Source organism: Laetiporus sulphureus (genome assembly GCF_001632365.1).
Source record: "Laetiporus sulphureus 93-53 unplaced genomic scaffold LAESUscaffold_20, whole genome shotgun sequence".
NCBI lineage: Eukaryota > Fungi > Basidiomycota > Agaricomycetes > Polyporales > Laetiporaceae > Laetiporus > Laetiporus sulphureus.
This window is the reverse complement of record NW_024468529.1, coordinates 168,777-195,289: the sequence shown is the minus strand read 5'-3', so window position 1 is coordinate 195,289 and position 26,513 is coordinate 168,777. Positions and strand designations below refer to the sequence as shown.

General features: G+C 54.3%; 12 protein-coding genes across 12 annotated transcripts; 6 read left to right on the top strand and 6 right to left on the bottom strand.

The window, feature by feature from the left end:
* Window positions 1-1,357, bottom strand: LAESUDRAFT_759304 (uncharacterized protein; the record flags this gene model as incomplete). The annotated part of the gene is made up of 4 exons (XM_040912582.1): window positions 1-894; window positions 945-1,146; window positions 1,199-1,241; window positions 1,294-1,357. The coding sequence occupies 4 exons, from the start codon at window positions 1,355-1,357 to the stop codon at window positions 1-3; spliced, it is 1,203 nt and encodes a 400-aa protein (XP_040764210.1).
* Window positions 1,358-1,552: 195 nt separating this feature from the next.
* LAESUDRAFT_179825 (uncharacterized protein) lies at window positions 1,553-3,654 on the top strand. The gene is made up of 6 exons (XM_040901469.1): window positions 1,553-1,668; window positions 1,727-1,820; window positions 1,873-1,933; window positions 1,989-2,163; window positions 2,217-2,361; window positions 3,338-3,654. The coding sequence occupies exons 1-6, from the start codon at window positions 1,666-1,668 to the stop codon at window positions 3,550-3,552; spliced, it is 693 nt and encodes a 230-aa protein (XP_040764209.1). The 5' UTR covers window positions 1,553-1,665; the 3' UTR covers window positions 3,553-3,654.
* Window positions 3,655-4,238: 584 nt separating this feature from the next.
* LAESUDRAFT_725910 (uncharacterized protein) lies at window positions 4,239-5,615 on the bottom strand (the record flags this gene model as incomplete). The annotated part of the gene is made up of 3 exons (XM_040908916.1): window positions 4,239-4,393; window positions 4,475-4,862; window positions 5,066-5,615. Coding segments are annotated over 3 exons (1,056 nt in total), but the record flags the coding sequence as incomplete, so codon positions are not given.
* A 462-nt stretch (window positions 5,616-6,077) lies between these two features.
* On the bottom strand, window positions 6,078-7,771 carry LAESUDRAFT_700278 (uncharacterized protein). The gene is made up of 4 exons (XM_040906407.1): window positions 7,665-7,771; window positions 7,055-7,610; window positions 6,435-6,987; window positions 6,078-6,382 (listed from the first exon to the last, which is right to left on the bottom strand). The coding sequence occupies exons 1-4, from the start codon at window positions 7,701-7,703 to the stop codon at window positions 6,265-6,267; spliced, it is 1,266 nt and encodes a 421-aa protein (XP_040764207.1). The 5' UTR covers window positions 7,704-7,771; the 3' UTR covers window positions 6,078-6,264.
* Window positions 7,772-8,768: 997 nt separating this feature from the next.
* On the bottom strand, window positions 8,769-10,157 carry LAESUDRAFT_725907 (tryptophan synthase beta subunit-like PLP-dependent enzyme). Its single transcript, XM_040908915.1, has 4 exons — window positions 9,771-10,157; window positions 9,654-9,718; window positions 9,117-9,587; window positions 8,769-9,013 (listed from the first exon to the last, which is right to left on the bottom strand). Exons 1-4 carry the CDS (start codon window positions 10,021-10,023, stop codon window positions 8,828-8,830), a joined length of 975 nt encoding a protein of 324 aa, XP_040764206.1. The 5' UTR covers window positions 10,024-10,157; the 3' UTR covers window positions 8,769-8,827.
* Window positions 10,158-10,848: 691 nt separating this feature from the next.
* Window positions 10,849-12,054, top strand: LAESUDRAFT_630415 (Metallo-dependent phosphatase; the record flags this gene model as incomplete). Its single annotated transcript, XM_040903386.1, has 6 exons — window positions 10,849-11,075; window positions 11,158-11,248; window positions 11,308-11,439; window positions 11,507-11,564; window positions 11,632-11,665; window positions 11,727-12,054. Coding segments are annotated over 6 exons (870 nt in total), but the record flags the coding sequence as incomplete, so codon positions are not given.
* Window positions 12,055-13,170: 1,116 nt separating this feature from the next.
* LAESUDRAFT_725903 (NAD-P-binding protein) lies at window positions 13,171-14,572 on the top strand. Its single transcript, XM_040908914.1, has 5 exons — window positions 13,171-13,251; window positions 13,404-13,665; window positions 13,724-13,868; window positions 13,928-13,967; window positions 14,024-14,572. The coding sequence occupies exons 1-5, from the start codon at window positions 13,206-13,208 to the stop codon at window positions 14,410-14,412; spliced, it is 882 nt and encodes a 293-aa protein (XP_040764204.1). The 5' UTR covers window positions 13,171-13,205; the 3' UTR covers window positions 14,413-14,572.
* Window positions 14,573-15,616: 1,044 nt separating this feature from the next.
* LAESUDRAFT_653553 (uncharacterized protein) lies at window positions 15,617-16,394 on the top strand (the record flags this gene model as incomplete). The annotated part of the gene is made up of 3 exons (XM_040904433.1): window positions 15,617-15,796; window positions 15,855-16,019; window positions 16,077-16,394. Coding segments are annotated over 3 exons (663 nt in total), but the record flags the coding sequence as incomplete, so codon positions are not given.
* LAESUDRAFT_725902 (auxin efflux carrier) lies at window positions 16,145-18,806 on the bottom strand. Its single transcript, XM_040908913.1, has 9 exons — window positions 18,547-18,806; window positions 18,188-18,489; window positions 18,057-18,119; window positions 17,304-17,999; window positions 16,984-17,242; window positions 16,867-16,921; window positions 16,787-16,805; window positions 16,710-16,734; window positions 16,145-16,653 (listed from the first exon to the last, which is right to left on the bottom strand). Exons 1-9 carry the CDS (start codon window positions 18,561-18,563, stop codon window positions 16,620-16,622), a joined length of 1,470 nt encoding a protein of 489 aa, XP_040764202.1. The 5' UTR covers window positions 18,564-18,806; the 3' UTR covers window positions 16,145-16,619.
* Window positions 18,807-21,089: 2,283 nt separating this feature from the next.
* On the bottom strand, window positions 21,090-22,365 carry LAESUDRAFT_700258 (uncharacterized protein; the record flags this gene model as incomplete). Its single annotated transcript, XM_040906406.1, has 3 exons — window positions 21,606-22,365; window positions 21,316-21,552; window positions 21,090-21,263 (listed from the first exon to the last, which is right to left on the bottom strand). The coding sequence occupies exons 1-3, from the start codon at window positions 22,320-22,322 to the stop codon at window positions 21,090-21,092; spliced, it is 1,128 nt and encodes a 375-aa protein (XP_040764201.1). The 5' UTR covers window positions 22,323-22,365.
* Window positions 22,366-23,385: 1,020 nt separating this feature from the next.
* On the top strand, window positions 23,386-24,724 carry LAESUDRAFT_759296 (uncharacterized protein; the record flags this gene model as incomplete). The annotated part of the gene is made up of 6 exons (XM_040912581.1): window positions 23,386-23,505; window positions 23,565-23,742; window positions 23,802-23,982; window positions 24,040-24,324; window positions 24,372-24,456; window positions 24,509-24,724. 6 exons carry the CDS (start codon window positions 23,386-23,388, stop codon window positions 24,722-24,724), a joined length of 1,065 nt encoding a protein of 354 aa, XP_040764200.1.
* Window positions 24,725-25,107: 383 nt separating this feature from the next.
* On the top strand, window positions 25,108-26,503 carry LAESUDRAFT_725898 (NAD-P-binding protein). The gene is made up of 7 exons (XM_040908912.1): window positions 25,108-25,303; window positions 25,371-25,537; window positions 25,590-25,699; window positions 25,750-25,946; window positions 26,005-26,142; window positions 26,199-26,285; window positions 26,345-26,503. Exons 1-7 carry the CDS (start codon window positions 25,121-25,123, stop codon window positions 26,456-26,458), a joined length of 996 nt encoding a protein of 331 aa, XP_040764199.1. The 5' UTR covers window positions 25,108-25,120; the 3' UTR covers window positions 26,459-26,503.
* The last annotated feature ends 10 nt before the right edge of the window (window positions 26,504-26,513 follow it).

The following is a 26,513-nucleotide window of genomic DNA, read 5'->3' as shown; positions in this document are numbered from 1 at the left end:
TTATGTCCAACCCCTCGCGGAGCCCCTGCCTCCTCCGTGCCCCTTCTCCTTCTCGATAACAAACAGTGCATCTCGCAGGGTAATCGCCCTCCGGTTGTCTTCTTCTTTCTGCGTTTGAGGTTTCAACGGCACATACGGCCGCGCCCACCGCCCCGCCGCACTCGTTGCAGGCGCCGTCGTCGTCGCCGGAGTCGTCGCCCCGCCCCCGCCCCCTCCCGTCGGTGTCGTGGGCTTGGGCTTGATCGGCGCGGGAGCCACGTTCGTCTGCGACATCCATGCGTACTTGCCCGTACCGAGCCCCGCCGCCTGGCTCGCAACCGCATTCGACATCTTCTTCCGCGCGTCCTCTGACATGTTGCGCGCCGTCACGCCTGGACCCTCCTTCTTCTTCTTTTTCTTTGGCCCTCCCTCCGCATCCTCATCCATCGCCATCCCCGCGCTCGCCTGCGCCGCGAGCGCCGCGTTCTGCGCTGCCGCCTCCGCTCGCTCCTTCCGCTCGCGGCGCACACGCATCTCCTCCTCCCGCTCCACCCTCTCGATCGCCGTGAGCTGCTTCGCGACGTCGCTCCGCACGACGATACCCCACATCGGGCTACCGTCCTCGTACAGCGACGCGGGCCGGTCGAACTGCGTGTCCGTCCGGTGCGCGGACGCGGCAATCATCTCGGCAACGAGGTCCTGCAGGCGCGCGCGCAGCGAGAGCGCGAGGTAGTTGACAGAGTCTTCGGGTATCCTGGTCACTTTGTGTTTGGTGCCGATGCTGCGCATCGTCGGGCCCAATATTCGCGTGTCGAATTGCGGTTTTGGCGGTTGTTTCCGCGAACGGTCTTCATATGGGCGGTAGGCGGCGTATTGATCATAGGGACCTGTTCTTTGCAATGTTTCTTCCTCAGCCTGAATAATGCGTGAAGTACGAGTTGCACGAGAACAGCAGCGAGACGTACTCGGAGGTCAACCCCTGCACTCCCTAGTGCATCGTTGAGCATGGCGACATCTGCCGTTTCCACCGAGCTCGATGCGACTGTGCGCGAGACAGACGCGACCTGAGCCTGCACAGGCTGCTGTGCGGCCTGCGGCGCAGGATACGTGTACGAATATTGTGCCTGTTGTTGATAGTATTGCTGGTGTGCCTGGTAGTAGCTCGCTCTACACGGATATGTGAGTGGGTGCGCAGCATCGACAGCGGAAATTTCAGTACGTAGATTGCTGTGATTGTTGCTGCAGGGCTGGGTCAATGACCTCTTGAAAATTCGTTAGTATTTGGATGCTACAGGAGGTCGACGAACAACGCACGAGAGCCCCATTGTGCGGCCGAGAATGTTGGCACTGGTGTTTGCGAGTCGTGCTCTTGCTTCATCGTGAGTGAAAGCAGAAGAGCTGATGATGGTCGTCTCAGGGCCGTTCAGCGCGTCGTAAGTCAATGAAGTTGGAGACAGAGAGGAGAGTGTCGAGCACGCGCGGTGTCCGGGCTTTGTCGATGGATGAGGTAACGGTGCCCCGGGTACTGCCCGAGGACGAACGCTCGAGTCCCCTCGACACCCCTAATCGAACACCTCGGCCAATATATTAAGCCACACTCCCCTTAGACTCTCTCATACTTACCTGCCCTCTGAGCACCTGTGCTGTCCACTCTCCGTTGAAGTAGCGAGCAGAACATAGCAGACGATGGTGAGCATCTCACCGACAGTTCCGAGCACAATTCATGTATCTATCGCCCAACACACAGGTCGTCTGTCCATATTTCCTCCGTGGCCAATGCAAGTTCGGTAGCCAATGCAAGAATGAGCACCCTCGCGATGGCAGAACAGGCGGATTCGGCTGTATGTCTCTCCCTCCCTCCTTCTCTGCTCGCTCATCACTCCTCAATTGCAGACACAACTTGGAACGCTTCAGGCCCAAGCACGGGCCCCGTAACGCCCACCACGCTCTTCACGTTCGCATACTCTCTTCTATCGTCGCACACTTTCCTGAGTTGATCGCTGCCCTAGTGTAGAGAGCATCTTGCGCGACCTTGACCCCAAGGTCGACCGGCCTGGCTGGCCGCTCTCCAGCTACGGCCCCGCGAAGCAGCAGCCGAACGTCATCTCCGGGCTGGACGAGTCGCCCGAGGAGCTCCGCGTGAAGGCCTTCCTCGCCACCAAGGCAGGCACGGTGAATGAGTATGTGCGTCGCATTTCCGTCGGTTCTTCATGAGCCTCTCTGAAGTTGCTGGTCAGATGAAATATGAAGCAGACAAGATCGCAGCGGCGGAACAGACCTTCGCGAACGCGCGTACGAACGTGAAGCAGGTGTACGAGCAGGCCACGCGTAACATTCCCAACCCACAGTCAAGCAGCACCTCTGGTTCTGCATCCGCCGGCGGCGGATCAGCGTTCGGCGGCGGCTCCGGCTTCGGCGCACCCGCCAGCAACTCTGTATTTGGTAAACCTACTGGAGCTTTCGGCGGCGGGACTGGCTCGGGATTTGGCGCATCAACATTTGGCTCTGGTGCGTCTACGACAGCAGCATTCGGTTCGAATGCCTTTGGGCAGACTGCATTTGGGAAGCCTGCGCAGGCCCCGTCTGCGTTCGGCCAGCCTGTTCAGAGCACATCTGCGTTTGGCGAACCTGCTCAGAGCACACCTGCGTTCGGACAGCCCGCTCAGAGCACATCTGCGTTCGGACAACCTGCTCAGAGTACGTCTGCGTTTGGCCAGCCCGCTCAAAGTGCTTCGGCGTTCGGTCAACCCGCTCAAAGTGCTTCGGCGTTCGGTCAACCCGCGCAGACGGGCACGACTACGTTTGGCCAGCCTGCACAGAGCATCTCGGCGTTCGGCAAGCCGTCGGGGGGGACGACTGCGTTTGGGCAGCCTGCACAGACGGCGCCTGCGTTTGGTCAACCTGCACAGACGGCGCCTGCATTTGGCCAACCTGCACAGAGCGTGTCTGCGTTCGGCCAACCAGCCCAGAGTGCATCGGCTTTTAACCAGCCACAGAGCACGCCTGCGTTCGGTCAATCCCCCCAAACTACGTCCGCGTTCGGCCAACCTGCTCAAACTACGTCCGCGTTTGGCCAGCCAGCACAGCCATCAGCAACACCATTCGGCCAAGCACCAACTACCACCACATCCGCGTTCGGCCAGACAGCGTTCGGTCAACCCACGCTCATCAAGCCAGCCACAGGTGCCTTCGGCTCAGGCGCCTTCTCTGCGTTCGCGACCCCTCAGCCTGCGCCGACTGCGGGTGGCGAAGCGGGAGGAGGCGGCGGGGGAGCGTTTTCGTCGTTCACAAAACAGCCACCCCCGTTTGGCCTCGCAGCTGCAAGCAATGTGCCGGTCACGACAGGCGGTGCGACCTTTGGACAGACGCCAATGCCCGGGACGGCTACCGCCTTCGGGGCCAGCACGACGGCTGCGCCTGGGCTCGAGGCAACCTCGGCCTTTGGGGCACTCGCGCCCCGTCCCCCGCCCTTGTTCGGCGCCCCTGCTGCGGGGACCTCTGCCTTCGGCGCGCCACAACCCGCTACGCCCGCATTCGGGACTCAACCCGCGTCAACGTTCGGCGCGCCAGTAGGCGGCACGAGCGCGTTCGGGCCGCCAGCCCCCGTCCAGTCTGCGTTCGCCGGTCCACAAACGCCGCCCAGGCCAGAAGCGGCCGCACTACAACAGCAGCCTATATCCGCATTCGCGACCACTACACCGACACAACCACCCGTCTCTGCATTCGCGACGACACCACAAACCCCGACTCAGCCGCTCACTTCTGCGTTTGCGGCATTACAGACGCCTACGCCTGCTTTTACCGCACCTCCTACGCCCCTCGCGACCAGCACGAACACCACCGGTGCGGCAGGCCCGACCGCGCAAAAGGCACCCGTGGGTAAGCCCGACTTTGCCGCGGCGCGGCTGCGCGTGAAGGGCGAGCCGAACGTGAATCAGTATGATGGCTTGTTGCCGCCAAATTATATGGATTTGTTGCCAAAGTCGGCGATTGAGGCGTTCAAGGCGGAGAAGTTCGAGTGGGGGAAGATACCGCAGTACGTGCCGCCGAAGGAGTTGCGGTAGCGGAGGGAAAGAAGGGAGATGTCGTTCTGAATAAGGGACTGTTATATTGTATATGAGACTAGCTCTGTGCGTGATTGCTATGATTTGTTACATGTAATTCTACAGATTCACCAACGTTGCATTTACAGTAGCAGGGAAATTACTATATTCCTACATTTAACACCCACGAGTCCATCAAGGAAAGGATCGTACAGATACACTCTGCTAACAGTGAAAGAAACCATTCAACATATCAAACCGAGGACAGGCTCTCAAACCTGAAGCGCAAATCCGACATGTCGTTCGAGTGATTCAGCTCATTCAAGAACACGAGCACGGTCTTGAGGAACTCGGGAGGTTCCTCGTCGAAGCTGAATCACGTCTTCATCAGCGCATGCAGCGGCAGACAAAGCTACACTTACAATGTCTAGGCAACAGAGCCGTATAGCAACCCCAGCTGGCGGCGGTTCCTGTCGACCCTCTCCCTCATCTTCTGGGCGAGGTACCGCATCTCCCAATCAGGATCTGACATAGCGAGCACATACTTATAATCGAGATGGGGCGACCCAAGGACGTCAAACTCCATGGTCACAGAGAACGTCCCACCATTATAATCTCCCCTCGCATGCAGGAACCAGCTCGCCACCACCGCAGGGTCGTGCGTGAGCGCCCGGGTGCTGGCGTTGTGCCGTGTCCGCCTGTCGATGCCCTCCGTGTCGAGCGGGATGACCCAACTCTTGCCGTCGTCCATGCCGCGCAGGCCGAGGCTCCATGCGGGATTCTGTAGGTAGAGCTCTTGCAGCGGGAGGGAGAGGATGTGTTGAACCCGCGGTCGGCATACTTGGAGAGCCCGCGATCGCGCCGCGGATTGCGGCCGAGGCAGGAGTAGCTCGCGAGGGTGCGGTGCTGCTCGAGCGTCGCCTTTGGGAAGAGGCAGTATGCCTTTTCGTACGTTATGACATTCATGACGCAAGCTGTGAGAAAGAAGCGAGAGCTCCAAAGTGTGACTCGAGCTGTGATTCAAGATGAACTTGGTCACTCACTGGAATGGAAACCCAAGACTACCGCCATCGGTGCGCCGATGACCATGATGAGCTGGACCTTCAGCTCCTTCCCGTCTGGCGCGGACTTTGAAAACGTGAAAACGCGCGCGACGCTGGGAATGTTGTATACCTCGACCGGAGCGTCATTCAGGTCTCCCAATGCCGACTCGAAATCAGCATGAGCCGAGCGCGCTTGCACGTAGCTGTAGCCTTCAGCCAGCAGCCACAGGCCCACTTCTCTGCAGTGTTGCATGAACACGTACAGATCGAGGTCCGAGTTGGGGAACGAGGTTCGGTCGAAGAACTGCAGGGCAGTGGAGCCGGCAATAAGGGTGCCTGTGCGAGCTTGCAGGGAGCGAAAGGATAATGGGTTTTGGAAGAAGCGTGACGGGTCGATCCTGAACGTGGAACGGATGTAGGCATGGCTGGAGATGTGTGCGGCGCAACATGTTCTGGCGATGCGGAGAAGCGTTGCGGGTGAGCAGCACGAGAATATCACATCCGTGATAAGTTCGATATGTATGATCCTGTCCGTGAATAGAGGTTTGACCTGTTGGCAATGTTAATAGGAATGAAAGCTGGAAAGGTGAGAATGAAACTCACAGACAATAAATCGCGTTCCGCACCCACCTTGGAGTCCTTCAGGAAAATTCACAGGGTGAGGAGTCCCCACCCGCACAGGGCACTGCCTGTGCAGTGGAGCAGTGGCTGGAGTCGCGCTCGTCACATAGCACGTGCCACAAAAGGAGCACTTGTCACGCGCTAGCTAAATGCGTTCCCGATAAGGCTTGTGGCCACCGCGGTCCCGCGCATGCAGCATCGCGGCTGCGCGTGAAGGGCGAGCCGAAAGCGAACCAGCATGATAGCCTGTTGCCTCCGAAATATGTGGATTTGTCGCCAAAGTCGGCGATTGAGGTGTTCAAGGAGATACCGCAGTATGTGCCGCCGAAGGCGTTGCGGTAGCAGAGGGGGAGAAGGGAGACGTCGTGTGGTGTTTGCGTTTTGAATTAGGATTGTTATATTGTATGTCGGACTAGCTGATTTGTTACATGTAATTCTACAGATTCACCAACGTTGCGCTCTCATAAGCACGAAATACCCTATACGGCTACATTTGACAACTACCAGTCCATCAAGAAAAGGCCATACAAAGAGGTTTATGTACACTCTGCTAACAGTGAAAGAAACTATACAACATATCAAACCGAGGACAGCCTCTCAAACATGAAACGCAAATCCGACATGTCGTCCGAATGATTCCGCTCATTCAAGAACGCGCGCATGGTATTGAGGAACTCCGGAAGTTCCCCGTCGAAGCTGAAGCAAATTACCCATCAGCGCATACAACACTCGACAAAGCCACACTTACTATGTCTGACCAACAGAACCATACAGCAACCCCAGCTGGCGACGGTTCCTGTCGATCCTCTCCCTCATCTTCTGGGTGAGGTACCGCGTCTCCCAATCAGGGTCTGACATAGCGAGAACATACTTATACTCGAGATGCGGCGACCCAATCACGTCAAACTCCATCGTCACCGAGAACGTCCCACCGTTATAATCTCCACGCGCATTCACGAACCAGGTCGTCACCGCCGCAGGGTCGTGCGTGAGTGCCCGCGTGCTCGCGTTGGGCCGCGTACGCCTGTCGATGCCCTCCGTGTCGAGCGGGATGACCCAACTCCTGCCGTCGTCCATGCGGCGCATGCCGAGGCTCCATGAGGGGTTTTGGAGGTAGAGCTCTTGCAACGGGAGGGAGACGACGATTTTGAATCCGCGCTCGACATACTTCAAGAGCCCATGATGGCGTCGCGGGTTCCGCCCGAGGCAGGAGTAGCTCGCGAGGGTGCGGTGCTGCTCGAGCGTCGCCTTAGGGAAGAGGCAGTATGCCTTTTCGTATGTGATGACGTTCATGACGCAAGCTGTGAAGAAAGAAGCAAGCGCTTCAAAGTGTATCTTGAGCTACCGCTCAAGATGAAGATAACTCACTGGAGTGGAAACCCAAGACCACCGCCATCGGAACGTTAATGGCCATGATGAGCTGGACCTTCAGCTCCTTTCCGTCTGGCGGCGTCTTCGCGAACGTGAACACGCGAGCGACGCCGGGGATGTTGTATACCTCGACCGGAGCGTCATTCGCGTCTCCCAATGCCGACTCAAAATCAGCGTGAGCCGAGTGCCCTTGCACATAGCTGTACCCTTCAGCCAGCAGCCATAGGCCGACTTCTCCGCAGTGTTGCATGAACACGTACAGATCAAGGTCCGAGGCAGGGAACGAGGTTCCGTCAAAGAACTGCAGAGCGACGGAGCCGGATATCAAGGTTCCTGTGCGAGCCTGCAGGGAGCGAAAGGATAACGGGTTTTGGAAGAAGCGTGACAGGAGACGGTCGATCCTGAACGTGGAACGGATGTAGGCATGGATGGCGCTGTGTGCGGCACGACATGTTCTGGCGATGCGGAGAAGCGTTGCGGGTGAACAATACGAGAATACCACATCCGTGATAAGTTCGATATGTATGATCCTGTCCGTGAAGAGAGGTTTGACCTGTTGGCAATGAATGACGATGAAAGCTTGCAAGCTGAGAATAATCAAACTCACAGAGGATAAATCGCCTTCCTGAAGAGCCTCAACACTCATCTTGGAGTCCTTCAGAGAAACTCACAGGGCTGCCCTGTGGCAGAGCTCAGCAGTACGTACGAAATAAGTGGAACGTAGGCGCGGCGGCTGAAGTCGAGTGTCAAGAGACGCGTCTCGTCACATAACACGTGCCACAAAAGAAGCACTTGTCACGCGCTAACCTGTACTATATGCAGTATGCTCATTCCTCAACGTCGTCCAATACAATATAGCAGTGCTCAATCTCACACAGCAGGCTCAATCTCCTCCGCCTGCTCAGGAGGTAACGAATTTAGAAGCTCGTGCATGAATTCTTGTATTTGCGTTTACAGTGGGCAGTGGGTGTTCAAAAGGCATTGTCATTGGTATCTGTGACTATTATCAACTCACCGAAGGCCAAGCAGCCAAACAGGTCTGAATGCAGAGTTCACTTCTCGGCAGATATCTACCCCCTTCTGGTATACTTGCTAGCGGTCTCCCGTCGAAGTTCCCAATTGCCACAGCCACAGACAGAAATGATCTCCACTGTATGGCATTGTTCCAACGTGCCTCGTGAAAACAGACCCTGGCAGTATGCTTTTTCGTACGTAATAAAGTTCTTGATGCATGCTACGGTACATTTCAGCACTCAACGGAGCTGCTAAGAAGATTTCACGTACTGACTAAACCCCTAGAATGACAGCCACCGGTAAATCTTCTGCAAAAATTACGTGGACTTCCGTTTTTTTCCCTAAGTACGACCACTCCAAGGAATTAATAATGCGAAAATGGACAGGGCCCGAATTGGCGCTGCTATAGCTGTCAAAGGCGCACACGCGATTGCGTCACGTCCGCACCGGCCGTTACGGTTCCAGGGCGCGAAGCTCGCAAGCTTGTCGTTCAGTTGTTGATGGTGACCAAGCAATAGCGGCAACGAGTAACGGTGCCTGAGACGGGGTTGCTTCCGGGAACAATCGTAGTCTTGGACTTGGAGGCATCGAGGTGCTCGCAGACATGCTGGGGTACCATGACATCGGCTTCATGGTGCTGTCCGGCCTCTCTCTTAGGCAGCCAATTGTACGTGGAAAGCTATGCTTGAGTCAGGATACCGAAATTCGTCTATGTCAAGACAAGGCATCTCATGTGGTGCATTCAACGGCTGCTTGTTATGTACACCACGGCAACGGCCTGGACAGGTCAATGTTACCTCCGCTGATGATGATCCCAACCGCCCCCTTAATGCCTAATTCCTGGAACGCCGGACTGCGTACCGCAGCGAACGCAGCCGCGCCACTCGGCTCGACGACGAGTTTCAACCGCTCCCACATCAGCCGCATCGCATCGGCAATCTCCTTCCATTCCACAAGGCAAACGACGTCAGCCCGCATAGTCAATCACCCAGCGCGCGCCCGCTGCCAGACGCCAGCCTGCAAGGTATGTATCACCGGCACGCACCTCGTCAGAGACGACAACCACCCGCTCGACCTTCTCCTGGATGATGGGGAAATTGATCACGCCCACCGGCGTCCGCAGCCCGTCTGCGATTGTGTTCGCCTTGACGTCTTCCTGTCGCTTGCCTTCTTTGAGGCCCTGCGCGCAGTCGTCTGCACCCGCAGGCTCAGCACCGAACACTCGCACGCCTGTGCCTTCCGCAGCAAGCGCCGTGCCCGCGAGCAGACCACCACCACCGACGGGAGCGATCACTGCCGCCAAAGGCTCTGGGACCTGCTCGATGAGTTCCAGTAGGGCGGTTCCTTGACCAAGGATCGTGTTGACGGCATCGTACGGAGGTACAAACGTCGCGCCCGTTCTCGCCTGCACCACCGCGAGGGTCGCTGCACGGGCGGCGGCATTGGGCTCGCAGAACGTGATCTCGGCTCCATAAGCCCGGACGGCATCAATCTTGGGCTGGGAAGAGTTGTTTGGCTGGGGATCAAAGTCAGCGCCGCGCGATCAGTTGGATCGGGTGATGCCAGATGTGACGCGAGGTACCATGACCACGTAGCATTTCACGCCCTGTTCCTTGGCTGCCAGCGCCAGCGCACCAGCATGATTGCCTGTGTCGAACATGTCTAAACTGAGTTGCGGAGCAATCTTTGGCTCGCGTACCTGAACTATGCGTGCAGACGCCCTTGTCGAGCTCTTCTTTTGTGAGGCAGCTCAAGCTATAGCTTGCGCCGCGAAATTTGAAGGCACCGCCTTTCTGTAGGTTCTCGGCTTTGAAATAGAGCGTATTCTGTCCCGGAAGAGATGCAGACAGCGAGGAAGACGCAAAGATGGGGGTGTGGTGGATGCGAGGCTTGATCACTTTGTGAGCGGTTTGAACGGACGACCGGGTGAGAGGAAGCGGTGGGTTCGCCATAGTTGCAGTGTTCAAATCAAGTCTCGCAAAGGTAGACTTGTTTTGCAGCCAGTGATTGACAGTCAGGCCTAGTCAGGCCCGCATTCTCACTATGCTGAAATGCGTTCGGCAACGCCCGATGGTTGGATGAGCCAGCGAAAAATCACATAGCAATCGTTCTTCGCGCGAATGGGGTAACAGACACAGCACCGTGCGGAGAGTTTTTAGGCTTATGGAAGTAAGAAGAATTGCATTGTCCAAAGCCTCGAGGGGACTGTCCGAGACGTGTCCGAACGTTGAGACGCTCGAGCAAGCAGGAGTTGGTAGATGCAGTGTGAGACATGGGACTTGAGCACAGTATAATCGACATTATGGGAACCTAGCTTTGCCTAACAGTAGGTCTGAACTCGACCTGCGGAGTCACGTTTTCGACTGTGTGACGACACGCGCCCGAGTGTGACCGGCTGGCCTGGATTGTTGGCAGTAGTGCGGCTGGTTGTTCTTCTCAAGCTCGCACCCTTACCCGGCTTTAGATTCGCTATCCCCTGCTTGACAAACGCTCGACAGCATGGGCGCAGCGGCTAGACCTCGTAGTGCAGAAACCTGTTTGGAGGGCGTGCGCGAAAGTGCGGCCCGACGGTCGTCCTCAGACTCAGTTCATTCGATCGTGGGAGTATCTCAGCCAGAGTTGGAGCCAGGCTTGCAGGTCTATTGGCATTGCTCTTCGTCCGCTCCCGAGCATCTCACTTTCACCGCGCGACAGCCGCGATGGCCTCCCAGCACTCTCCCGGCACCTTCGTTCCTCTTCCTAGCTCGCAGGACTGCGACTCTGAAACTACTCTGCGCAGCGCCACTGCCATCGTCCATCTGGAATACGATAGCACGAATCCTCCTCCCGTTCCATCTCCGCACTGGACCCGCTTCGTGTGCATCAGCGACACTCACTCGCGCATGGTCCATGTGCCACCAGGAGACGTGCTCTTGCACAGTGGAGACCTCACCATGGTGGGCAGGTACTCTGACTTCCAGAGGACGATAGAGTGGCTTGGGGACCTACCCCATCCCAGAAAAATGTAAGTGCCAGTCAATCGCGGAATGCATTGTATGTCACGCCTACATTGGGCACCGAGGGAATCTAATCTCCTGTTTCATGAGAATCATCGCGGGCAACCACGACCTGCCACTTGACCACCACGATGACTGGTATGAGAAGAACTATATGCGCTGGCATCGCACGCAGAAGCAGGTTTGCCATCTGTCTTCTACCGCGTTGTTCAGTGTCGCTCAACGGGCGGTCCGATGCAGAACATCGGTCTGATCCAAGACCTCGTCCAAGGGCATAAAGCACAACGATCGGGGATTGTTTATCTGGAGGACCAATCGTATGAGTTCAAGGTCAAGGAGGAGGGACGGATATGGACTGTCTACGGATCTCCGGTAGGTGGGCGGTGCCTGGCATGCGCTGTATGAACTGTTCTCACCATCAGTCTTTCCTTCGTTCCAGTGGTCACCTTATTTCCACAATTGGGCATTCAACTACGAGCGCGGCAAAGAAGCGGAAAGTGAGATTCAGTTCGATCGGCCTTCTTAGTTGTGCACGCCACTGGTCTTACTTATGACCTTCGCCAGAAATCGTCTCTGAGTTCCCGAAGGCTGATATTCTGTGAGCCTCCTGGCTTCGGACAACCCGTGGCACAACAAGATGCTCATCATATGCACGTCAGATTAACTCATGGGCCGCCTTACAACGTATTCGACACGACAATCATTGGTGAACACGTCGGCTGCGAGACACTAGCCGCGCGCCTGCCCTCTCTTCGGCCGCGCCTGCATGTCTTCGGACACATTCATGAAGGCCACGGGGCGCTCATTCATGAATGGCCTGCTTCAGATCCAAACAGTAGCGCCGAAAAACCGGGGATCGTCGACGATCAGACGGTCTTTGTGAATGCGGCGAATTGGCCGATGGGGCCCAAAGCGCGTCTTCCTGGAGGTGCAGCAATACGGTTTGGCGAGGCACCGTTTCAGCCTGTCATCGTGGATTTGCTGGATGAAGTTTTGGAGGCCGGTGGGACGTGTTGAGGACAGTTTGCCGTAGGCCGTGGCATATTGTAATTCATCAGCAGGGAAGCAGTCGTTTGTATTTTCTGTTCTTCATTTCGTGTCTGGATTGAACTGTTTCACTACCGGAAATAGGTCTATCGTCGCTACAAATTACATCATACACGAATTTGCTCTTCTGGTGCCGCATGGTTCCTGAAGCTGAAGCACGGCGGTCACCGACTGTGGCTGTACATCTATCTGTCAGCGGTGAAACAGGCGCCCGATCGCACTGCTTAATCTCCCCGTCACGGTGACTCGTAAGCTGCATGTACAGTGCCTTGCATGATTACGTGAAGCCAGGCGGGAAAAAAGCCCATTCTTTATCCTGCCGAACAATCTGACCCTGACATTCACTGCAGCTGTAGAGTGGAAGAATGCACTTCCACAGATGGGAAGAAGTTTTAAAAAAAAGAAGACATGCAGACATGGGCTAGACTTCGAAGCTTGTGGCCACCCAGGAGCACCTACCGCATCACTGCCACATAATCATTTTTTTGCGCATGCGATTCTCACGGGGCCGGCATGAGGCGGTGTCCATTGACTCTGTTTGACCCGCCGATAGAAACACGGAAGTGTTTCAAGACGGTTGTTACCGTGGGAACGCCGGAGCGTATTAATCAAAGCGCATAGCTGTGCGACGCGCTGATGGGCGCCGACGCGTCCTCCACTAGGAACACAACATGCTCAGCGGAGATCACCTGCAGCGCTCTCCGCTGAAGTTTAACGTTCCTGATCATCTCCAGAATTTCGCAATTCCAGTTTCCACGGTACGTACACGGAGCGCACAGCAGAGCAATCAAGGCATTCCGTAACTCGCCCGGACGCGCGTACTTGGCAACTGTGCCACCGCGGTCATCTCATCACGCAAACTGTTATGGCGACGCGCTTTTATCTGCCAGTCGCCGATGGCTGGTCCATGCACGTAAGTGTCTCGGACAAACGGATGGTGCGCCAAGATCCGGGGTATCATACGCCCGCGTAGGCACATATGGCTCAGTGCTGTGAGGGGCTCGTGGGCTATAAAAGTTAGAACGGACGTGTCAGACCGCACAGAACGCTTTCCCTCTCCGAGGTGCATTGGCCGTAGCCTCCTCTCTAAGATGATTAACACACTACAATTCCACCAAAAGGTCTGGCTCATCACAGGTACGTAGATCTATCAACGCTGTCATTCGCTGTGTATGTCTAGTCTAGCCTCTGCATCGCAGTATCCGTGATGCAGAAGTCGGACGAAAGGCACCTATCTCCGTGAATCAACTGAGTTAGACGAGCGTGTCGCTCATTTATCGCTTCTTCAGGCACCTCCTCTGGCTTCGGGAAGCGCCTAGTACGATCTGCGCTCGCACGGGGAGACTATGTCATTGCCACTGTGCGAACGTTCGACCCTTGCTCGCTTCCAGAAGGCGATCGGAGTCGACTGCGCATTATCAAGCTCGACGTTGCGGATTCCGCAGAAAACATCCAGCGAGCCATGGATGAGGCGCTCTCAATATGGGGACGCGTAGACGTCCTGGTGAACAATGCCGGCTATGGCGCGAAGTCGCTCATAGAGGAGGGAGGGTGAGCGGTTTGCATACTCTTATACGAGCATACGCTGAAGGAAACCGTCCGGTTGTAGATGCGAGGTTGCCATGAAGCAATTTCAAACCAATCTGTTTGGTGTGATCAATGTGACCAATGCTATCCTGCCGCACATGCGGGAACGAAAATCGGGCACTGTCGTCATGATCGGCAGCAGATCCGCCTGGAAAGCAGATATGCCCGTAAGGACGGACGTGTTTGTCCGCAAAGAAAACGAACTGACAACGTTCACATGCTACAGACTGCAGGCATCTACATCGCATCAAAAGCAGCTCTGCATGGTACGTCACTCTCTCCGCCGTCTCCATCCAGATCGCTCATATGTATCTCATTTTAGCACTTGGAGAGTCATACGCGGCCGAGCTCGCCCAATTCAACGTCCGCGTCATGGTCTGCGCCCCAGGCGCCTTCCGCACCGAAAACGTGCACAACGTGCCCTACAGCTCAACTCAGCACATACCTGCGTACGACGCGTTGCGCGAGCGTTCGCTCGCGGGCTTCAGCGCGGTCGCGAAACAGGCGCGAGGCGACCCGGACAAGGCGATGGAGGTCCTTGTGGATGTCGTCAGGGGCGAAGGCCGCGCGAAGGGGCGCGAGATGCCGATGTACCTCTTGCTAGGTAACATCACGTATACGCATGCGCGGGCGTATTGTCAGCGGTTACTGAAGGAGATGGATTATTGGGAGGATGTGGCGAAGGATCTAGATTTTGATCCGGAGGAATGAGAGCTTGTTCGGGACTGGTAACGGTTATTATTATATGGGACTCGTAGAATACTTTTATTGCTTTATAGTTGTAGCTTAGAGTTCGGTGCACTGTTCACTAGACATGAATTGTAGTACTGTACACATACTTCGATCTTAATCTCATACGGCCGGTGACAGCTTATGAATTGATACAACAGTCTCTTGAAAGGCACATTGGGATCATATTGGTCGCTTCTGGTACCGCAATCAGGCCCAACACGCATGTCTATAAAGAACGTCTTTACGAAGATGACATCATAACTGGCATGACAAGTATTCTCATTGAAGTTATGACGACGGAAGAATGTCATAAGGTATGCAGAGATAATACTACTAACGAACACAAGGCATCTAGAACTAGTACGAGAGCATACAATCTACCGATATATACACACACGCGGCACTTGAAAAACGAACATCACACTAGCGGTCACTTCGATCCCCGATTGGCTAAGCTTTCGGTTTTTTTAATCTCCGATTGGCTGTCTCCGACTCTCCGCGAGACTAAAATTCGTGAGGATGCAATAAGTCGGGCGTGGGAATGTTTCGTGGTTGTGGCGGAGCAGCATGCGCTCCTTCTCCCTTCTCCCCCATCCGCCACCATGTCTGGCATAAGAAAACCAACGAAGCTTGACCTCAAGAAGTTCAATTGTCATGACCCTCACATAGTCAGCGTCTACACAGTTTGCTCCGAGGTCCAAGACGAACTCGCACGGAAGCTCGAGGCAGAAATGTCGACCAGCGATCGAACCTCTCTAGAAAGGGATCTGATGCTCGTACGCCTCTTTGGCCACCTTCTGGCGGAAGCCCCTACACGTAACGCTCAATACAATCTTGCGCGTGAAGTACTGTCCACCCCGTCGGAGCCCGGGACGCCCAAAATCGACGCGCAGGTTTTGGCTGCTGCGGGAGACAAATACTACAAGAATTTCATACGTCTCTGTATGTAACCTTCTCCTTACCTTCATTAGCTTATTCTCTCCCCTCGCAATTATGCAGTCCGCAGGAACAAAGGCCTCACACCCAATCCATCGGATCATCCCTCCAGGCCGTCGTTTGACATAAGGAAAGAAGAGATTTTGCCATTGCTAAAAACAAATAAGCTGGATCACAGAGGGGCTAAGGCTGCAGTGCGGACTCTCACTTTTTGCTCTTATTGACAGGCCTCACATCATGATCACAGGCTTTGCTTCGCGACGATAATCGATGCATGATTACCCGCCAGTTCGATTCGACTGTCTTCGAACAGAGCAGCGTTGAACTTCAAGCCGAGCTGTCGGCCGCAAATCAGCCTCTCTGTGTCACAGAATGCTGCCACATTTTCCCAGAGTCTACAAATCGGGGTATTGATGACAAGCACAAGGTGTTTTTGACCTCGTCAGCGTCGCCCGTTCAACTTTTTGACTATCTCCGTTCTGTAGGGTGAATATGCAGCAAGCGTGTGGACTATCATCGAAAGATTCGGATACCCGAAGCTCCGCACGGAACTTGAAGGAGAACAAATTCATTTATTGAAGAATATCCTCACCTTGAATCAATATGCTCACGGCATGTTTGACACTCTACGGTTATGGTTTGAGGAAACGGTGAGTGTCTGCATTTTACTGCTCTATTTCTGCAGTTTATGGTGCATATACAATTAGGACATTCGTCATTGCTACAAAATTGGAGCCAGCAACCCAACAATGGTGTTCGGTGGCTACCGTTTCCCTCGCGAAGTTCAGTTCAAGACGACTGATGAGAGGTTTGACTTGCCTGATCCCCGGCTCTTGAAACTACATGCTGCGTGCTGCAAGGTTGCGTGGATGTCCGGGGCTGCAGGGTACATGGACGAGCTGGATCGGAAACGCGACGATTACGACCCATACGAGCCTGTTGCGGCGGACACCCTTTCCGCTCTTTTGTCTGAACTCCCCACCGCGCCGGTCGATATGGCCTTGTCCCAGCTCATTGCAGTGTAGAAGGTTTAAATAGGGAGGCGTAGAATTCGATAGAAGTACCAACTGTTCATTCGCTTTACCAATAGACATATTACGAACCAAATAACTTATATTCACGAGGATGTCCCATCGCTCTTACCCTAACCGTCAGCTCGGTGCGAATAGCCGAACGGTCAGTGGAATCGGATAACTACAAGAGCATACAATCTACGAATATATACACAGAGAGCACTTGAAAAGCGAACATCACAATAACAGCAGTGATACAGCCGTTAGAGCACTACAGGTAGAATATGATGAGTTGCTTCCAATTTTCAAAAATGCCGATGGACTCACGCTGAACAGAAGAACATGCCCATGTCTGTCGGTGGGAGTATTAACAGACATCTCAGGCACATAATGAATGGACATACATTGAACGAGCAAGAACGCCTGAAAGAAAGAACGAAAAAAATCAGTCGAAGCCACCAACGAGTCCGGTAACGATACGAACCGAGAGCGTATCAACGTCCCCTGTTGTTGAATACAAGTTAGACACTATGAACTGGCTGTACACATCGAGCGAATTAGCTACAGGCCCTCGACCAGACATCCATCAGCAGACACCTACTTGACCGCCGCGGGAGTACCACTGAGAAACATTGCAACAAACCGCTCAGCCAGCGCTTCCTTGGCAATCAGCCCGCCCTTCACCATCGCCTGCACCATGAACACGCCAATCACGGGAAGCACTACCATCTTCGCGACTGTTGCAGCGATCATAGCCATGATCGGCAGGCGAGAGAAGGGCCGGGGAACCTTGAGTCGCGCGAAGGAAGCACCGAGAATGATCAGAGATAGCGGGACTGCCATAGTCCCCAGGAACTCAGCTTAGGACACGCACGACGTTTCAATGCAGCTCATCAGCGACCCGATAACGGACGGACTCACCTGTTTGCATGATGAAGTACAACGGTGGCTCTCCGTCCGGCCCCTTCCAACTCGGTCCTCCTTTGACAGGCGTGAACAATGCTTTGAGATCCGGGATCAGCGCGATAGGGAGCGAAATGGCCAGCGAGCAGGTGATGGGAGTGATCGCAGCAGACAGAGGCCGCAGTGTCTTCTTCAATCGTTGGAGGAACGGTGGTGGAGGTATGTCGCTGGTGACTGTTTCGATGGACTCCGGTGCCGGCGATGATGGGGGAGCCGGCGGGATCGGTGAAGATAGAACACCGCGAAAGGCAGAGGGCTGTCTGGAGCGATACGTCGTCGCAGAGAGACGCGACGTGCGTCGGGCCAGCTGAATATCGGGGTCGTTATCATAGGCAATGTCGTCCAGCTGTCGCTCAACGTCTCGTGCATCGTCCGTCTCCGACTTCGTGAGCTTGAGTTCGCCTTTCTCGACGCTCGATTCGATGTTCACCTTTTCGAGGTCTGAGAAGGATGCTCTCGGTGGTGCCGGTATGCGCAGAATATAACGTGCGATGAGGCCTCCTATGGGCTTCTCCTTCCACGAGTAATGTCGTTCTGCCTCTGCTCCCTGAGGAACGCCTGGCAAGTAGTCCCAAGCAAGAGAGCGAGCAGCACCGGCCACCCAAAACACAAGGTGGTATGACACGATAAAGATGGCGACATATGACACTCCCACTGAGATGGTACGATGGAGTTAGTGACATGTCGCAGCAGGAAATAACTAATGCGCACATTCAGGATCAGTGCTCGGGTTGAACGGAGACTCTGTCATGATAGACGATACAATAGCGTTGGCTAGCAGAGCATATTCAGCTCGTCGTTGTCCAACACACAGCGCGCAACGCCTTATAACGGTTACTAACGTAGGTTACCCCAGTTGCTCATGCCGCATAGAACAACGATACCCTGCCAGAAATTGCGCGGAACGTAGAAGACTTCTCGGATGATCAGTCCAAAAGAGAATCCTATGCCAAGGTAACTGAACGCGGTCAAGAACAGTGGACCAAGGGCGGAGATGTTGGAAGACGTGAATGCAGGGACGACATTTGCAAATATCAGAGCCGGAAGAGAGATGTTCATGGAAACCTGCGAAGCTCCTTTGGAAGCGTCCGCCGAGAACAGACCTCTCCGAGCAAGAAAATAGCCAACAGCAATGGCAATATAGCTGTAACAATGTGATATTCATCAGTGTGGTGGACGTGCAAGGTATGGAAGAACCAACGTTTTGAGCAGTGGCATAATGCCGCAATAGATTAGCTGTCCCGCGGAGGTCATGGCGGATTGAGTACGGTAGTTGCAGTCGCGAAAAGTCTATGTCTCGTGAGTCTGACTCGGCCTACGTCTATATAGTTGCTCTAGGGCGTTCAATCCGCAAAAGTTTCTGCGTGGGTGCATGGAAGCTTCAGAAGCGCGGCAGCCGCCTCGAGGTCCTCTCGTGGGGGGGTGAAACTTGTGAATGACTCGTCACTTACGAGCCGCAAAACATGTATGGCTCACCGAGGGGTCCGTCAAGAGAGCCGCGCGACGCGGGGCACTAGTACAGGTGGGCCGGCATGGCATGGCATTTTATACGATCACAACTCACAGATAACCTACCGGCTCCCCGTTCCGGTATCTAGTCGCGCACTGGAGGGCCCGGTACGTTTGAGGTGGCTCCTCCTCATGAGGATGAATCGCACTGTACAAATATCGAGCTAAGCAAGGTGCTGAGGGCTATGCAAGCTGTTATTGGCCAAACGATACACGAGTGAACGACGCAATCCGAGAGAGCAATTCAGAGATTATGGCGCTATTATTTTACAAAATCCGATCATCGATCATTGATCTCGGTACACAGATCCTCCATCGGAATCTTCCCGTGTGTCTTGTCTTGTTCTGGCAGACCTTAGAGGAGCTAAAGTCTTGGAAAGACGCGTCGCAGATGAGGTCGCGTGAGCTACAAGGCTTTCATTAACCGTTGCATCGACCGTGAACGACAGTTCAACGATGCCAGTGCGACTCACTAATATTTCCGGGGCCGGCATGGCCGCCTTCGAACCATATAAACAGAGGATTTTATCACGAACTGCTGCGAGCCTACGTTTCAAATGTCGTATGACATCTGTACACTCTTCAACGCGCTACGTATACTGGCGGCCGAAGAGACCTGTTAGTGTCGGCACGGCACTGGTCGGTGCGAATTTGTGGAGAGAAGACACAGTATGACGAGCGCCGTGCATGCCGATATCGTCGTCAAGCGATCTATAGGAGTTAGAGCGGCCCGGTACCGGGCAGATGGAAGGGACACCTTCGACGGCTGAGTCACTGCAAATGAGTACATATGGAACACGACTAGACAGCTGGTGCCGCTGCCCAGCTGCAAAGATAATAACAGGGTTTTACTAGTCTCGAAAACGCCATATACAGCGTTGATCAGCTGACCGCGCAGAAGCATCGAGTACTCATCTTCCCGCTGCTGTCCTTGGAAGTAATGCTTTTCAACGTGCAGTCCGCATGCTGGCCAAGAGAAAAGTAGCGAGCTTCTCTGGATGGAGCGACTGACATATATTGTGAGTTATTTCCGCTTGAGAGGATTTCGCCGCTCGACGATGCGAGCGCAGCCTCAGGGGAGCACAAAGAGTCAAGGAAGATCGCCCTGATTCTGTGACTTAGTTCCATGAGCCTGACGTGGCAGACCTGCAGCAGGAGTTCCGGTTCTCCTATATAGAATGAAATTCATGCCTTCTGCACGCCCGTGCGGGCATTCTTGCGTGAGTTGCCATATAATGATAAGAGAAACACCCATTCGTCGACAGATTCACGTTCGCCTGCCAGCCCCCGGTGCCCAACAAAGCGGGCACGCAATCCTTGAATACGAAGGTGAGAATGAACTCACGCGTCACGCACACACAGAGAACGCACCGCAAATAATGCTTTACTGCTGCGCTGTTCCCGTGCTCGCTCATGTAATGGGTCATTTTTATACGACTCAGCTTCGCTGCCACCGGAGATATCGCGCTCCTCCCATATTACTGCGAGACAGATACGACTTTTGGTCTTGAACATTTCATGACGATTAGAGTGCTAAATACCAGCTATCCTCCGCAGCTCTGAGTTGGTCGCAGCAGAGATTTTTGTTATGTCTCCAAGTATTGGTTCTCAAAAGCGTTGTTCCTGCTGTAGCGATATGGTAAGTTAGTAGTGGTCCGACAGGGCTCGGAGATAACCACTGCACGAGACTCGAAGCTTGAAGCTACGTGCCGCACGTGACAGAACGCGTTACATGTACACGTGATTGTGACGGCACGCGATCTCGCTCTCAATTCCTCGCTCGTTCCTACGTACGCGTTCACCCAGGTTGACCCCCATCGGCATGTTTCAATCTAATGTGGCATTCTGTGATCTCTATTCATCGCTCGTGTCCTGTGATGATAGCTAGCTCTGCCTGCCAGCGTGAAAGCGTATTGAACCCGTTACTTCTCTCTGATCTATCGCGCCTACCCTGCCTTCAATTTTGCGCGTCAGTCCCCTCCGCAACCACACTCTACGGTATTTTCGGAGTTAACTTTGCGCTTACTAAATGATTCTATCCTGTGAGTTTTCTTTTTGCTTCTCGTAATGTCAGCTGGTGCAAGCTGTATACTCTGACTGTTAATCTGCTCGGCGGACTCAGAGTTCTGCACGTGGCACGTTATGCACAACGTCATAATCTTGATGATACAATTCACTCTAGTTCATACAAGATGCCCTACGCTGCTTAATTCCCTGATTATCTGTGGTTCGTCTTCACTGCGACTTCTCTGGATGGTGGCCACCGGCAGACGCACCCTCCGGTCCCTCTCCCGGCTTGCTTACAGTGTCGCCCTTGCTTGAACGAGCATCAAGCGCGCCCGTTCCTCCATACCGGAACTTCTCGTCCTTTTCCTTACCGGGAAGGTCATATGGGTTGCGCTTATCCACCTTTTACGTCAAACTATTTAATCGTTCCGCCACTCAGCAGGAGATTACTCACGGTCTCGTACTCTTCGGTGTTTGGGCCGGCTCGGGAGAATTCTCCCGTCACTGGCTCATTGGGGCGCACTACCTGTGCGCCAGTGCCTGACGGGTCGACCTGGTGCGTCTTCTTCGATGACGGTGGCGAGTTATCAACGTCCTTGGAGTAGGTCTCGGTGGTATGCTTCTCCTCAAGGCGTCTTGCGGACGTGTGAAGCATACGTTTCTGAGAGGCGTTATGCGTCTTGTCGCGGAACTGTATGCAAACTATGTGCCTCATCGACACTTCTTGTTGAGGGAAATACGCACCTGATGTGAAGGCAGGCTCGGCTGCTCAGCAGCGTTGCCCTTGCCTTGAGAGGGAGCCGGGTCGCTTTGCGACCGATGCTTCAAGTGATCGTTTTGGTCGGCGTACGTACGGTCCTTGGGTTGCCTGCTTGCGTCGGGTGCCTGGCCCTTCGTCGGATCCGCCATCCTAGCCACCGCAGATGTGTGTAGACCGCGCCGATGCTCATTCTCCTTGAGCCTTGCGAAGGTGCCTGTGCCTGTGACTCCCTCGCCTCCGCCCCTGTTCTGCTTCACTTCGCCGCTCGTCGTCTGGAAGCCAAGTTTGCTCTTAACGGCATCAAAAAAACCCGGTGGGGTGCTCTCTTCTTGGCCGCCCTTGCCCTCCTCCGCACTCGCTCCGTCGCTGGCAAAAGTGCTCGCTGAGCCGACTTGCTCAGCAAAACCAACACCCTCTGGATTACCAGATAGCCCCTCACGCGACGCCTTCTTGCCCGGCTCCTGCGAAGCGGCGTCAAGTGGCGTTTTGTCACTCTTCGATTGACCGGCGCGCGCAGCTTGGTCGTGCGGGTCGCCTGGGTGGTAGTTCTCCTGCTTGGAGACAGTACCCTGCTGGAGAGACGGATCATGGCCTGCGACGACGCTGGAGATGTGGAGGAAGCGAGCCGACGACGCCACCGCAAGAGGTCGCGCGACGAGGACAGGAGGTTGCGAGAGACGGATGAAGCGTGCCGAAATCATGATTGATATGCAAGTCGGTTTGTGGGGTGTGGATGCAAGCCATCCTGATTATATACGTAGAACGAGACGCTCCTCCGCTTCGAATGTGGGTTGCAGCGCGTCACCCCCGCGCCCGCGGTGACGTCAGATACAATCACATCCATATTTGGCATTCGCTTCACCATTTATGGATGCGTCCTCCGCTGTGATTCTTTCGTCATCCCTGTTAGAGGCCTCGAAAGACTGATAGTGAAAACCTTGGTAACCTCTAGGTATCAAAATCTCTGCGAATACCTTTGTCTGGCGCTAATTCTTCAACCGTGAACTCAGCCATCAATATACAGTACACCTGCTCATAATGCATTCCCTCATAGTGCATAACACCTCATAACGCATAGCTCCATGTGGGCACGGAGTTGGTGCCCGCCAAATTATGCATGAGATCTCATACCACATAATGCATACCTAAAACGTTATGCATTATGATATCGTGAGAATAATGCCTAACTAAGAAATTTCACGTGCATTGAAGGTTATACAGACGCATAACACCATTTTTGTCCCATAATTATGTTTATCAATTATGTTTATGTCCAAATTTGGGGGTACTAAACCAGGTTTGTCGCAAAAAAGTAGTAGAAATGTAAGGCCTATTTTGTGTGCGTGACAGCCCTACCTTGAAAAGTCACGCATAGTCACTCAACGTCACACTATGTGACAGCCTGGTAATGCATACTACCTCATAATGCATAGCCAAACCTGGGCACCGACGTTATGCGTTATGAGCAGGTGTACTGTATGACCAGTCTCGCTCCGATGTATATATTTTCGCACGTGTCTTACTGAACTGTAGCGCGACGCGCTAGTGGCTCTAAGTCCGACGCCCTGGGGCCCAGGCCTCTCATGTGACCGACGCGACGCGCGACGCGACCCGGGCTCTTCCGATGCCGTCGCGGCGGCCCATGTGGCGCAGGCGTCTATTAGCCTTCTTGTAGTCGGACACGCCGTCGAGCTGATAGCGACGGTCGCACCTTCCCCCCCTCACCTCGCACGTCTTCCCACTTCATCGACCATCATTCCCAATATGCATATGCGTGATTGCCGAGTTGCTATTGTTGCTGAAATCGAAAAGTTGACCGAGTATGCGACCACGCGGGAGAGTGACGCCATGACGAGCTGCTACATCCCCAGCGAGGCCGGACGGGTTAGTAGGCATCGAGACTACGGGAAGCCCTCCGCATCTTACGAACGACTATGTTTCAGAAATTCAAGATCCGGTTTGGGAACAAGTCGGCGACCGATATGAGCGTGCACTGCTTTGTAAATGGTCAGCTCGTCGCGAGGGAGTTGGTCAAGTCCTACAAGTCGCGAAGTCTCAAGGGTATGCGCATCTGTGGGTGCACGGTCAGGCCATTCATGTTCTCAAACGTTACACTCACCGGTGCGTCGCTAATTCCTGAATCCGGCCTTATCACTGACAGATCAGCTGCTCTTGCACAGATGACGACAACGTCGCGTTGGCGGGTACCACGAACGCTGATAATTTGGGGGTCATAGAGATACGGGTGTATAGGTGCATGACCATTGGTTCAGGTCCGTTTGAGGCCGTCCGGGGCGTGTCGTTCACGGAGGTTGGCCCAATACACGAGAGGACAAAGAAGGCCGGCAGTCATTGCGTATCGTCAGTAGCATTTTGCCGCATATACTTTGGCTCGATGCTGATATCTGGTACCTTTAGCCTGGGTGAATCTGAGGCAACACACAGAGCCCGTACCATGGACGTCAGGTACATCGACGACCCGAGACGTTCCCCGCCGCATATCACGTTCAGATATAACTATCGGCCAATGGGGATGCTCATTGCACAAGATATCGCTCCGCGTCCGCTGCCACCTCCGAGCGAGACCACTAACGTTCATGTGGAGAGAAGGGGCATCAAGCGATCTGCATCATCGATGGCCGAGTCGGACAGGCAGTCCAAACGGTCGCGCACGATGAGCACGCCGATGAGCGTGGATATGAGGTTTGTTCATCCTCTTGCGTGTAGGGGTCACGGCTGATATTTTGTAGTATCGCGCTGCGCACAGTTACTCCTATGTCGGTGGTGAAGGAGGAGCCCGAGGTACAGGGAGTACCAGTTGCTGGCCCTTCTGCTGTACGTGAACCTCCTTTCCACCTAAGACGTCATCTCATTCGCGTCATTGCAGCCACGTCCTGTAGCGAGCGGTGAAGAGAACCGACGGCCTTCCCAAGCCAGAACAGACTCCCAGCGCAGCCGCTCGAGTACCGTAAAGACCGAATGGGCCATCTTACCGATCCGCTGGCTGTTCGGTAGCGGAATCATTGATCTGACGGGATCAGGTTCGAGTTCGGGTTCACGCTCAGTGTCCTCGGGAGAGGTTATTGACCTCACGCAGGACTGATTGAAGTCATGCTGACTTAGCGCGTACGTTCGGTCGGTCCGGCTTCTTGCATCCTGTAATTCTCACAACTTGTCTCTTCGCAGCAAATCTCATGCCACGTGCTGTTCTTGTCGTACATACCCATGCATCGCTATCATTCTGGATTCTATCATTTCTGTAACCTTTGCGCGCATCATACTCAGTCTTGGATCTCTCTTGCTCAGCCCAAACCACACATTTTTATTTATTCTCTGAACGGGAGCTCCTGTATATACTCTTAGCGCGGCCTGGAAATGTCTTCGCAGTCAGTGTAATACATCATCTTGGCAGTCCCATACATAAATAGCCTTTCTGTGGCACTACTCGACACGGTTGTCGCTACCACTCCAAACCTCTAACCCAACCCACGACCACGATATGAATTCCGCAAAGACGTTCCTCGAGACGATGGTCCCCGGCCTACTGTCTGTCAGCAGAGGTGGTTGGGACAGCATGTTGCCGCCCTCGCCGAAATGGTCGACGGATCAGATCCCGGACTTGTCGGGGAAGGTGATAATCGTGACGGGCGGCAACGTAAATATCGGTCGAAAAACGGTCAAGGTCGGTCGCATACCCCTTGCATGCATTAGCGGCGAAGTGCTGAGTTTGTGAAACCTATACTGTATAGGGGCTATTGGAGCATAATGCCAAGGTGTATATGGCATGTAGGAATGAAGAGAAAGCGAGAGAGACGATCGAGCAACTGAGGCAGGAGACGGGACATGAAGCGATTTACATACACCTCGATCTCGCAGATTTGCGATCAATCAAGACAACGGTAAATGAGTTCCTGAGGTACGTGTACCGGCACGGAATCCTTTGCGTAGCAGCTGATTCGAGGGCGTAGAAAGGAGACACAGTTACACGTGCTCTTTAACAACGCAGCATCCATGTATCCGCCGGTGGAGGACCTCACAGCGGACGGATACGACCTGCAGTTCGGAACGAATGTCCTTGGTGAGTTCATGGTAGTTCACGTATGGCAAAACTAACCACCGCTCACCTAGGCCACTTCTATCTGACGAAGCTGCTCCTTTCAATACTGTTCGAGACGGCCAAATCCTCCGTAGGCGGCAAGCCACGCGTCGTACATGTCGCCTCGGTGGGACATGAGTTTGTGTCCGGGCTCGACTTTGAGACGTTCAAGGATTGTCCGAAGAGGCGAGAGATGAATACGGTCAAGCTCTACTTCCAGAGCAAGTTTGTGAGCAGACGGCTTGGTGCGGTATCAGAGATGCTCGCACTGAGAGAACAGTATATAGGGCAACGTCGTGGTGGCGAATGAGTTCCACAGAAGATATGCAGAGCAAGGTCTTGTTTCATTCTCTCTTCATCCGGGCAACCTGAAATACGACACGGCACGCAATACCCGACGCTTCGTCAAATTCCTGAGCGTGATCGTGCGTATCTTGCGCTGACATGAAGCATGTCGATTTAATTGACAGCCAAGAAACAGAATCCCGTGCTTCCTGACGCGGAGATAGGTGCGTTAACCCAGCTATGGGGAGGTACCGCGCCAGAGGGGGCACAGTTTGGCGGAAAGGTCGGTCTTCATATTTGCTGGAGGCGCAGTGTCGTAGTGACGAGCGCCCTCCGGGACAGTATTTGATACCATGGGCACGAGTGGGAAAAGCAAAGCCAGAGACGGACAATCTTGAACTTGGACAGAAGTTGTGGGCGTGGCTGGAGGAGCAGGTCAAGGACTTGGATTTGTAGAGGCTGTAATTTCCATCTGCGATTGATCGACATCTGATCTCCGATAAGATAAGAT

Coding starts and splice junctions, on each gene's coding strand:
- LAESUDRAFT_179825 (XM_040901469.1), top strand. Junction 2,164..2,216: donor CAGGCACGGTGAATGAGTAT/GTGCGTCGCATT, acceptor GTTGCTGGTCAG/ATGAAATATGAAGCAGACAA. Junction 2,362..3,337: donor TGGTTCTGCATCCGCCGGCG/GCGGATCAGCGT, acceptor CGGTGCGACCTT/TGGACAGACGCCAATGCCCG.
- LAESUDRAFT_700278 (XM_040906407.1), bottom strand. CDS start 7,703: ATGAGTGTTGAGGCTCTTCAGGAAGGCGATTTATCCTCT. Junction 6,988..7,054: donor GGTCTTGGGTTTCCACTCCA/GTGAGTTATCTT, acceptor CTTTCTTCACAG/CTTGCGTCATGAACGTCATC. Junction 6,383..6,434: donor GGTTCTGTTGGTCAGACATA/GTAAGTGTGGCT, acceptor AATTTGCTTCAG/CTTCGACGGGGAACTTCCGG.
- LAESUDRAFT_725907 (XM_040908915.1), bottom strand. CDS start 10,023: ATGGCGAACCCACCGCTTCCTCTCACCCGGTCGTCCGTTCAAACCGCT. Junction 9,719..9,770: donor CGTCTGCACGCATAGTTCAG/GTACGCGAGCCA, acceptor TGTTCGACACAG/GCAATCATGCTGGTGCGCTG. Junction 9,588..9,653: donor TGAAATGCTACGTGGTCATG/GTACCTCGCGTC, acceptor TTTGATCCCCAG/CCAAACAACTCTTCCCAGCC.
- LAESUDRAFT_725903 (XM_040908914.1), top strand. CDS start 13,206: ATGATTAACACACTACAATTCCACCAAAAGGTCTGGCTCATCACAG. Junction 13,666..13,723: donor TCGCTCATAGAGGAGGGAGG/GTGAGCGGTTTG, acceptor GTCCGGTTGTAG/ATGCGAGGTTGCCATGAAGC. Junction 13,968..14,023: donor ATCAAAAGCAGCTCTGCATG/GTACGTCACTCT, acceptor ATCTCATTTTAG/CACTTGGAGAGTCATACGCG.
- LAESUDRAFT_725902 (XM_040908913.1), bottom strand. Junction 18,120..18,187: donor GAGCAACTGGGGTAACCTAC/GTTAGTAACCGT, acceptor ATGCTCTGCTAG/CCAACGCTATTGTATCGTCT. Junction 16,654..16,709: donor GGCATGTTCTTCTGTTCAGC/GTGAGTCCATCG, acceptor TTCTACCTGTAG/TGCTCTAACGGCTGTATCAC.
- LAESUDRAFT_725898 (XM_040908912.1), top strand. CDS start 25,121: ATGAATTCCGCAAAGACGTTCCTCGAGACGATGGTCCCCGGCCTACTG. Junction 26,143..26,198: donor TCAAATTCCTGAGCGTGATC/GTGCGTATCTTG, acceptor GCCAAGAAACAG/AATCCCGTGCTTCCTGACGC. Junction 26,286..26,344: donor GGGCACAGTTTGGCGGAAAG/GTCGGTCTTCAT, acceptor CCTCCGGGACAG/TATTTGATACCATGGGCACG.